The 11,815-nt window shown below is 38.8% G+C and overlaps 1 protein-coding gene across 1 annotated transcript in view; it reads right to left on the reverse strand.

Moving 5' to 3' along the window:
* Positions 1-11,815, reverse strand: part of LOC107698948 (cadherin-2-like) — an 81,502-nt gene that overhangs the window by 26,838 nt on the left and 42,849 nt on the right. The window contains exons 13-14 of the mRNA XM_016500085.1: positions 4,778-5,011; positions 4,154-4,293 (exon numbers count right to left, since the gene is read on the reverse strand). Of these exons, the coding sequence (XP_016355571.1) occupies positions 4,154-4,293; positions 4,778-5,011 (374 nt within the window). The remainder of the gene's footprint in view (positions 1-4,153; positions 4,294-4,777; positions 5,012-11,815) is intronic.

Genomic DNA, 11,815 nt, shown 5'->3' on the forward strand with positions numbered 1-11,815 from the left:
CAACTAAACAAAATCACATGTAATTTATGAATGAATGATTCAATGACTCACTCAAGATGTACTTGTTTCATTACTGGATGAATCAGTTTTTGAACGAATCTCTCGTATGATTCAAAGACAAATAAATTTTAACAGCCCTTTTTCGCCACCTACTGGCATAACAATGTAATCGACAAATCTTCATTTGAAGTGTCAAATTACTTTCAAAAGGTGATTTTAATCGCTACCATACACATCCTACGCACAGTTTATATCTGAACTATAAACTTTTATCCCAGTACTTCTGTGATTTGAATGTTTGTAACAGAAATCTCAGGTGAAAATTGCCATTTTGAGCCCCCTCTACAAAATAGTGGATTACTCCGTAAATATTCATCCATGACATTTATTATTTTGGCTTTCGTTACTATACATGTTTATCTTTCTTCAGAAAAAAATATTAGCAAAATCTAAAATTTGAGCCAGGGACCTCTGGTTAGGGTTGTGTATCGTTTGAATTTTATCGATTCCAATTCGATTCTGATTTTTTTTATTCACAGTTTCGACTCCAATGTGATTAAATGATGATATCAAACATTTATCCTGTCTCTTTTTTGCAAACAATTTAGTTGCAGCTGAATACCATGAACAAAAAGCAACAGGCTACATAAAAACTGGACTATTTAAGAGCTGTTTGTGTGCCCCCCCCCCCCCCCAAGGAAGTTTATCGTGTTCGCTATCTTTAACGATCTATTAAATTAAATTGCTTTGTCATGTTGGTGGTGACACCTCTCTTGCAACATGTTTAGCTATCACAGATATTATACTTAGCTTTTTTGGCTTCTGATCGCAAATGTAGCCAAACTTTGGAGTGCTTAGATTAGTGAGCAAGGTCCTGGCAGATCGCTAGGTCCGGTCCTCACAGATGAAGAAAAAAAAAAGCGCATAGGAATCGATAGGCGGAATCGAATTTTTTATTTGACAACAAGTATCTGATTTCTGACCTTAAGTATCCGATTCTGGAATTGGAATCGATTTTCGATTGCCAACCCTACCTCTGGTTGAGCTGACACGGAATGACCCAGCAGTACTTTCCAATAGCTTTGAAATGAATGTTAAGTAGAAACAGCGTGAAATCAGAAATTCTGAAGGCTTAAATGGAGTACTGTTATCAGTCCAGATACATGGGTTAGCGGCAGGCATTAAATAATGATTCACTACTGGGCTAATGCTTTTTGGTCCACTTGGCCACCGAGATCTGCTTTACAAAGGGCTTGTGTTCTCCCTACATGACACCTACACCTCTCACAGCACTTTCAAGAAAGCAAAGCTATTGCTGACTGAAAAATCATATCTGTTACAAAACATAATATGATGATCCGTAACATGAGCCATGAATTTTGTGATCCGTTGAATCACTACCACTTCCCACTGCTTTATGAATTTCACACTGTTAAGGTGGAATTTGGGGTCCAAGGTAAAAGTAGGAAGCAGTCATCTGGTACACAGATAACTACACCCTAAATGACATGTGGTCAAATGCCATTTCAAACTAAACCCCCTATTCAGTTGGTAATTGTTTCTCATTCCCATGGCACCTCAGTGATAAAACCATGCATTCGGATGTTGATTTATTTACAGTGGAGCAGTGAGTTTTGTGATCCTACGATGCTGTGAATGCTACTCACATAGTCAAGCACATGACTGTCTGCAAATTGTAAATAAAGCCTCCTGTTTAAACACAGGAAAACAGACGTGCTATAGTTGAATTAGTAAACAAAGCTGCTTAGTTTATGTTTTAATGTATTTTTTATTGTATATAATAAATATTTTAAAATTGTCTTGCATAGCTGCCATAATAACGGGCCATTTCAAATGTTTGCGTGCTTTTTTTTTCTTTCTTCTTTTTGTTCTTAACAGCTCCCACTCGCTGTGGTGGAGTGATGATGAAATATTGTTCCTACAAATTCCCTTCAGCATTTCAGTAATAAAAGTGTACATCTTCAAAATGCATGCTAATTACAGCGAAGTGCAAAAAGGTAGCGTTCGATGCTCAGCAGTGGTCATAAAAGATTGAAATAGTACATTTCTTCTAGGGATGGGCGATTTCTTATCATTTGCGATATACCAGTAAAAATTCTCCCCATGATAAGAATTAGTCTTCCCGCGATAATAACGATAAAATCTAGTTGTTGACATTTCTGTGTGCTACAGTGCGGAGCGACATCGCGGAAGGTGGACGTGAAATTGAGGAGGAGTAGCCTATATCGCTAAATGAGGAGCTCGAGCTCCTTTTACAATCTGTAACTGGTTTGGTTAGGGCTGTACAGTGCACAAAAAATTGGTCTGATTAAATGTACTACAGTAGCCTAGCACGTGTGCGATACAGTTTTTGCATGTGTATGAGCCTGTTTACAAACCTGTTGTCCAACAAAGATATAATTTATTGACATGCTTTTTCTCCAAATTAACTTAATAACATAGTCGAGTGTTTGAAATACTTCTTTTTGTGACCAGATGTAGTTTCATATTACAGTGATACAGGCCATGTCGATTAACATTGCATTATAAATATACTTTCCTTATAAAAATACCCAAGATTGAAGAACACAGACAAACCATATATTTTGTGCAATCCTATGTTTATTTTCCTCAAGTTTCATCAGTTAAAATGTCTCCATCTCCGTTGTGCGTTTTATTCAACGATAACTGGATACCTTCCTGGAGCATCGTCAGTAGTATTACTTCTGCTATGGATATGTGGAGTTTCTGTGCAAGAGCGCCCTCCGGCTTCCAGGGTGAATTAAACAGTCTTTACATTACATGTGTACTCATTAATGCTCACCCTATTTTGGGTAAAAATAGGAAAGATAATACTTTTCTCTAAAGAAACAGGATTCCCTGAATTATCGTCATTGATATCGTTATCGTAATAAATACCAGAAACATCGTGATATATTTTTAAGCCCATATCGCCCATCCCTAATCTCTTCTTGTAAACTCAGAGGTATGTATTCAGACGTCAATTAAATGGTCATATGACCCTGATGTTTGTCAAAAAAACGTAGGTAATTTTTACACAAGTGGTGGGAGAAAAACACTGGCATTCTGGAATCAGACAGCCATAAAACCATTGACTAACCCCTGTAAATATTTAAAACTTACGTTCCCATGAGAAGCAATAACCATCCGAACAGGTCTTAACGGGTCATGAAACCCCAGACTACTTTTTCTGAGATTTTAGCAGAGGTGTTTGTGTTGCACATCATAGAAGACAATGTTAGCATCCGATAATTTTAACTGTTGGAGAAAACTAGATAATTTTAAGCTTTTTTGCACTATTTTCATCTTCCGGGTTTAAAATCTACATCGTGTTGACGTCGCAATTTGTTATGCGGCAAAGGACTGTAGTACATCGATGATGCGTCGGTGTCTATTAAATTATTCATGAGACTGCGTGTTCTTATCCTATGAGAAGACACTTCGCTTAATTATTCACAACAGCATGTGATTTGCTATGACAGACGCTTCAGACTGTGAGATGACATCGATCACAATAACTGAGAGAAACGTTCATGGATTGGAGGAGAGTGTTTGTTTTTGCTTTGTAATAATAGTTCGGCACAAACGTGATTCATTCACTTGGTGAGTATAACTGTTTTTACAGCTCTGTGACACAACCCGTCAAAAGGCTTATATAAACACCGCAGAATAAGCCTTAAAAAGTTATCATAGCTGCAACAGCGTGTTCATATAAATGTTTTCGATACAGAGTGCAAATGGCTGTGCATTTATTTGTGTTTTTAACTCAATGGGAGCGAAATGAAACTGTCTGAACCCGAAGCTGTGTGAGTTTGTCTCCCCTCTTCCCCCTCCTCAGCACACCACGCCCACTTTTTTTAGTGTTTTTTAAAACTGTGGTGAGATCTAACCAGTGCTGAAACAGGGGTTTCATGACCCTTTAAACTGCACTGTGAAGCGAGCTGATGACATTTAAAATAAACCTGCCTTCCTTTATTATACTAATGCTGAAGGGTCCCCTCTGGTGTCTATCTTTACTGTACAATCTAAAAAAGTGGGCAAAACATTTTTAATTAAAATCCTAAGAAGACGTTTAGTTTGTTATAGACCAATACAAGCTAAAGTTAGAGTTAGGGTTAGGTAGGTACAGTACCTGGTCTTCCTCCCCTCCTCCCTCTTCATTATATTTCAGGATGCTGTCTCTTATGTCCTCCTCTGGGTCGATCAGCAGCTGCTTGACCAGCCGTTCTTTATCTCTCCTTTTCATCCACATGACAAACAACAACACAAGGACTACACAGAGAGAGTTATTATTACAAATATAAAAAGAATAGTTTTCCTCATCAGCACTGACTTCTGAAAGGGTCAATCTGAAGAAAGGTGTTATAAGCTCTCAGGTACCTTCGGGAAGTATTCGTTTCTAGCCCTTACTGTTATTATCATAAATGTAAGTGCAACTTTTACATGTTCAGATTTCATAAATCTTGTGCACAGTTCCATAGGCTGCCATAGACTTCCAAGAGCAGAAACAGAAGAAGAACATTGATACAATAGGTGCCTTTACAACTATTGTGCTTGTCGCCTAATTAAAGGCCGAACAAACATTGTGATCCTGTATAAATACTTCACCATTTATATTTCCTTTTTGCATTACAGTAATTTTAAAATAACATTTTTTTAAGAAAAATATAATTTAAATTCTTTACATTGGAAGAAGTATGATCTGGACATTTTCTTGAGATTGACCTGTAAATGTGGCACACAGTATGCGACTCACTGAGGAGGGTGATGACACAGAGCAGGAGGGTAATGATCGCTCCTGTGCTGAGTCCAGTGCTCATGATGCGCTCCTGATCCGTGCAGTCGCCGTTATGATCACACTGACACACCTTCACTCGCAGATACGAGGTGTTGGACAGCGGCATGTCACCGGAGTCTGTGATTATAATGGGAATCCGATAGATTCCACTCTCCAGAAAGTCAATTTTAAGAGAGAGTTGTGCATATTCACCTAGGAAATGGGAGTAAACACTATTAAAGCAATACTTATAATTATTCATATGTATTTACCTGCAGGTGTGTTATTTGTGTTCTTGAATCAATATGTATAAGAAAGTGTCTACACTGGAAGTATCCACAACACTGTGACAGTTTTTACTGTTTAGCGGTTTCACCGTAGAGCAATATTTATATTTTACTTTAGTGTGTCTGTAGTTACCTGCATGTCACCAAAGCCTGTAGTTGGCGCTAGTGAGCATCCGATATAATGTAACTTTTCAAGAGAAGTCAATCTGTTAGGACTGTTCCAAAGTGCTCTGTAGCGAAATTTTAATCTCACATAATGTTTACTGATTTTACGGGTAAGCTAACTGTGAGGTGTCATTGCAGACTGTGTTTTTCAAGTGTTTATATGTGTAATCACTTTGTTAGTACAATTAATTAATTACCACACAAATAAATAACTGCACTGGAGCTCCCACAGACGGTTCACACATGTGCAAGTACTGCAAGTGTGGATGAACAAACACTCAAGTTACAGTGGGCTTTATCATATCAAAAATCATTACTGCTTATTAATACGTTAATGTTCTGTAACAATGCTTTCGGTCATTGATTAATTGATTATTACAAAACAGTTAAATTAGATAAAATGTAAATATTTAGGTGAATAGGGTTGGGTACTGAAACCCAGTGCCAAGATTTTGGTGCCACTTAAATGCCTGAGCAATCGATTGAAATATTTGTCCTCTGCTTCTCTGAAACGGACGCAAGAAGCATCATCACCGGCACCATGTGTTAAAAATAATTTCCAGACAGAGAAAATGCATGTGAATGCAAGTCGGAAAGCTCTAATAATACAATTCCAACAAATCTTTGTAGTAACACTAGTGTCCATATTGAGAAATGTTTCTAAACCTGTTGTCCAACAAAAGAGAACATTATAACATGTTTTTACTCTGCAACATCAGTCAAATAACTTTGGCTTCATATCACAGAATGAGGAAGAAAATATGTTCTCTACTGTAAAAAGGCTATGTCGTTTATCAATGGATTATAAATAAATTTAAATATTATGAAAATACCAGAGATGGCTTGAATAACACAGTTAAACCATATATTTTTGCAGTTGAGTGTTTGTCTCTGTTTCATCATTCAAAACGTTTCTATTGCTGTTTTCGAAATGCCATACTATCACTGCTCTGCCTCTGTTAGAGGTTGTGTATAATTTATGATGGGCATTTGCATTTATCAATATTATATTTATCAAGATCCTGCTACACAAAGGTATGCAGTTCATTCAGATACACAGCCTTTCTCTCAAAGCCAAGCCATACTTATGTTAGACTTTGCTAAATACTTAGCAAGGAGAGAGCTAGTCACCACAGGGCTTACCAAGTTTGACGATAATCCAGAAAACTTTAGAGCCTGGGAGTTTTCATTTGTTAACGCTATGCAAGACTTACAGCTCTCAGCTAACGAAGAGTTAGATTTGTTAGTTAAATGGCTGGGGAAGGAATCTTCAGATCATGTGAGGAGGATTCAACTAGTGTATGTTACTAAACCACAAGCTGCTCTTTGTGTCGCATTTAAATTAATCCTTCTGCTAAATCCTGTCGTAAGCATTGGCTGTAAGTTCATTTAAATCATTAATTTGTCTAATTTATATTGCAGGAGAGTATGTTCAGTTTAAATGTGATATAATCAAAGATGTTTGTTATTGCCGATTGGCGCTAGTGCACTGCATTGAGAATGCTTCTAACTTGCTTCTGAGTTAGCGATGTATCTGTATACATTTTACTAGTTAAACTGATAATAAGTTTGTTACAATTTGATAGTTAATTTTCTACATTTCTTTCATTTCACTTACAGTTTTACTCGGTTCAATGGCCGCTGAGTTTGACTATGTAAATCATACGTTGGACTATTAAAGGACCAAGGCGCTCATATCCTGGCTCAGTGAACAGAGTTTGGCTTGCTGTTTATTTATATTACACGCTTTGGGAAAGCAAAACATATAAAGAGAACAGTACAGTAAAAAGCCATGGATCAGCAGGTGCAAGAGAAAAGTTCAGAAGAGAACACGCAAACTGAAGGGAAAAGAGGGAAAGAAAAGGTATCTTCAGAGGTTAATTCTAAACGCTCATTATCTTCCTCCAAGTCTTCAGTTGCTAGTGCTGCTGCAAAAGCTAGAGCCTCAGCAGAAGCTGCACGTGCCAAGATGGCATTCGCAAAAAGACAGCTTGAAATGAAAAAGGAGAAAGCAAGGCTGGAACAAGAAAGAGCTACGGTAGAAGCAAATCTGGAAGCGTTGGAATTAGAAAAGGAAGCTGCAGCCGCTCTGGCAGAAGCGGAGGTGTTAGAGACAGCGGCAGCAATGGAACGCGACGACAATCGCAGTGAAATAAGCACACTTTCATCACATGTGATTTCAATGAGAACGGAGGAATATGTAAAACATCAGACTCAGGTGAGCTCTGACTTTTCCACACTACCTCTGAATATCTCTTCATCAGCCTTTGCAAAGGAATCAACTCCACATTTGATCGATAAGTCTCAAAGCATGAGCGCTGCATATGATGGCGACACAGATATAGTTCAGGAGCGGAGCAGAATATGTGATAGTGAACGTTTGCAGAGCACAAGATTTCCAGATTCCCTGTACAATCTGCCTCGTTCCATCCCGAATACTGCATTTAAAGCATCTCCACGTCAAGATCCTGCTACACAAAGGTATGCAGTCCATTCAGATACACAGCATTTCTCTCAAAGCCAAGCCACACCTATGTTAGACTTTGATAAATACTTAGCAAGGAGAGAGCTAGTCACCACAGGGCTTACCAAGTTTGACTATAATCCAGAAAACTTTAGAGCCTGGGAGTTTTCATTTGTTAACGCTATGCAAGACTTACAGCTCTCAGCTAACGAAGAGTTAGATTTGTTAGTTAAATGGCTGGAGAAGGAATCTTCAGATCATGTGAGGAGGATTCGAGCAGTGTATGTTACTAAACCGCAAGCTGCTCTCCAGTTGTCTTGGACGAGACTTCAAGAATGCTATGCCACCCCGGAAGTGATTGAGAGTGCCTTATTTAAGCGCTTGGATAACTTTCCACGTCTATCTCCGAAGGATAATGTGAAACCCGGGGAGCTTGCAGACCTGCTCATGGAGATACTTGCAGCAAAAGGAGATGCATACTTCCCTGGATTAGCTTACCTTGATACCCCTCGCGGTATAAATCCTATAGTGGAGAAGTTACCAGCAAATCTGCAGGAGAAATGGCTGTTCACCGGCTCACGTTTCAAGGAAGAGAACAAGGTCAGTTTTCCCCCATTCTCGTTCTTCACACATTTTGTTTGCAGTGAAGCTAAAGCAAGGAATGATCCTAGTTTCAAGCTTTCAAACAGTAGCCATGCAGTCATCCGTAATGAAAGACCCCTCTATAAACATGGTGCTAGCAGAGTTCCTGTGTCGGTGCATAAGACAGATGTATCTAGAAATGATGAGTTCGATTCAGCAAATTTGAAAGAGACTGTTAAGAGAGATTTGACGAAGCACTGTCCTATTCACAACAAAGCGCATCCCCTGTTGAAATGTAGAGCCTTCAGGAAAAAGTCATTAATAGAACGCAAGAACCTCCTGAAAGAACATAAGAGGTGTTTCAAGTGTTGCTCTCCGAATCATGTAGCCAGAGAATGTCTCGCAACCCTCAAATGTGCTGAGTGTGATTCTGATAGACATTGCACAGTCATGCATCCGGACATAGCTCCGCCTCTCTTCCCAACTCCGGTGCTAGAACCAGACACGGAACAGCAGGATGTTACTACCCCAGAGGTAACCTCAAAGTGTACAGAAGTTTGTGGAGAAAGTGCTCCAATGCGGTCCTGTGCAAAAATGTGCTTGGTGCGTGTATTTCCTCGAGAGCAACGGGAACGAGCTATCAAAATGTATGCCATAATTGATGATCAGAGCAACCGCTCGCTGGCCAAAGGAGAGTTCTTTCGACTGTTCGGGATCCAAAGTAATCCCTTTCCGTATTTGTTGAGAACATGTGCTGGTTCCATGGAAATGTCTGGAAGGAAAGCGGTTGGCTTCCAAATAGAGATGCTGGATGGCAAGACATGTCTTGATCTCCCACCACTGATTGAGTGTAATGAGATAATGAGCAACAGATCTGAAATACCCACACCAGAAGTCACTCTTGCTCATTCTCACTTGAAATCTGTGGCACAGTTTATCCCAAAGCTAGATCCTGATGCTCAGATCTTAGTATTGCTGGGAAGAGACATGATCCGTGTATACAAAGCGAGACAACAAATCAACGTTCTCACACATCAAGTTCCATCATCACATCCCATACATGCAAAGGATGGCATCAGTGCAGCAAAATACACACACCTGAAGAGCAGACAGCAGCAAAGAAACTAATACTTCGACATGTCCAGAAAGACCTATATCCAGAGGAGTATGCTGCTCTGCAGAGGGATGAACAAGTTTCCCGTTCAAGTGCGCTGTGGAATCTAGACCCCTACATCGATGACGGTCTCTTGAGGGTGGGAGGGCATTTAAAACATGCTTCTCTTGAGTCAGAGGTAAAGAATCCAATCATCCTCCCAAAGCAAAGTCATGTTGCTAAACTGTTGGTGAGTCACTACCACTCCAAAGTGTACCATCAAGGGAGACAGTTCACAGAAGGAGCAATCCGACTGGCTGGCTTGTGGATTGTACATTAGGTAATAGAAGCAACGGACTCATGACGCAGCAAGCACTCGACATGTTTGTGTCGCATTTAAATTAATCCTGCTAAATCCTGTCGTAAGCATTGGCTGTAAGTTCATTTAAATCATTCATCTGTCTAATTTATATTGCAGGAGAGTATGTTCAGTTTAAATGTGATATAATCAAAGATGTTTGTTATTGCCGATTGGCGCTAGTGCACTGCATTGAGAATGCTTCTAACTTGCTTCTGAGTTAGCGATGTATCTGTATACATTTTACTAGTTAAACTGATAATAAGTTTGTTACAATTTGATAGTTAATTTTCTACATTTCTTTCATTTCACTTACAGTTTTACTCGGTTCAATGGCCGCTGAGTTTGACTATGTAAATCATACGTTGGACTATTAAAGGACCAAGGCGCTCATATCCTGGCTCAGTGAACAGAGTTTGGCTTGCTGTTTATTTATATTACACGCTTTGGGAAAGCAAAACATATAAAGAGAACAGTACAATCATACTACTCTTACTGTTTCTGCAGTGTCCAGTATGTATACTGTGCATAGTATGCAAACTTTCTGTATGCATGGAATAACCGGATGAGGTACTATATTTGCCAGAATCTACTAAATATAACTCAAGTGCACTGAAATCAGTACAGAAGTTGTGTTTGGAATGGTATACGACCATACAACTACTATATTGCAGTATGCTATGTGTATACTGCGAGTAGTGAGTGAATTTCTGTATGCATGGAACTCCCAGATTACCTCCTACATTGGTTGAAATTTGATGTATGCATCTGAGGACACTGCATGGGATATTGTTTCCCAGAATGCAACGCGCTCCATGTGACGTTTCATCTTCAAATGCGTGAGTGAACTGGAGGCGGGGTATAGTAATTATAAATGTAACACTTTTATACGTACATATATACAAACCAGTGGCGAGCAGTGACTTTTTTAACCGGGTATGCTGACTGATAAGACCCCCCACCATCGGGTTTTAGGACACTCAAAAGGGATCACAGATGACAAATAAGAAACACAGTGGCAGGTGTCGATTTTTAAAAGTATGCACATTCTCTACCTTATTTGTAAATGAAATTCATCTCCAATCCTTCTTCTATCGTTTCAGGTTTATCTATTGTTATTCAGCTAAATTTTGCATCAGCTAAATAATTTTTTTATTCCCAGTGAATAGGAGTTAAAACTTCTACCCGGGTGACACTACTCCAATAACAGACCATGCAAATACCCAAAAATAATATCTTTAAAATATTGCCACGTAACGTTGCAACCTTGCAAACAATAATAAAATCAGAGAAGGACTTTAACTGTAAGCGACACGAGCATACGCAAAACAAAGGGAACAATAACATCTTAATGTTCAAAATGTTCAGAGGATTTATGTTTCCAACAGAGCGGAGACGAGAAAGCTGCAGAGAATCTGCTCGCCGGGAAGCAACCGCAACTGGTAGATTTAAAGAAAATTACTGCCGTTTGGCAAATAAATCACTTTACGTACTTATTCCTAACTCTTTTAACATTACCTTACATTTCAAATGTCAAGGGATCAACTTATAATCATGTTTATATGAATTATCCCGTGAAATTATTCTCTCAAATGGCCTGGGTATGCGGAGCATTCACAGCTTATATGGACGGAACGCCACTGCAACAAACTATTGTTCTATATCTAAAAACAATATCATTTGTAGGACATAAATTGTACCTTAATCTCTACGGCATGTTTCCAAGCAAGTCAAATGACATCACCATTATCTCTATAGCGCTTTATACAGTATAGATTGTTTCAAATATATTAAATAATTATATTGCAGTAATATATAAATAACAAAATATATAAATAAAAATAATATTTAAATTATGCAAACAGAATTCAATTCCACTGTAAAGCAGCTCTAAAAAGAAATGGAGTGTCTTACAAGCAAGTTGTCACGTTGCACACACACGAGGGACGAGGAGACGCTGGAGAATATGTTGACAGGACTTTATTTGCATGAACCAAGAGAGACGAACACAGGAAGACGTTCACAGGAAGACGTTCACAGCAAGACGTTCACAGGAAGACGTTCACAG

This window comes from Sinocyclocheilus anshuiensis, unplaced genomic scaffold (assembly GCF_001515605.1).
Source record: "Sinocyclocheilus anshuiensis isolate Anshui unplaced genomic scaffold, SAMN03320099.WGS_v1.1 scaffold270, whole genome shotgun sequence".
NCBI lineage: Eukaryota > Metazoa > Chordata > Actinopteri > Cypriniformes > Cyprinidae > Sinocyclocheilus > Sinocyclocheilus anshuiensis.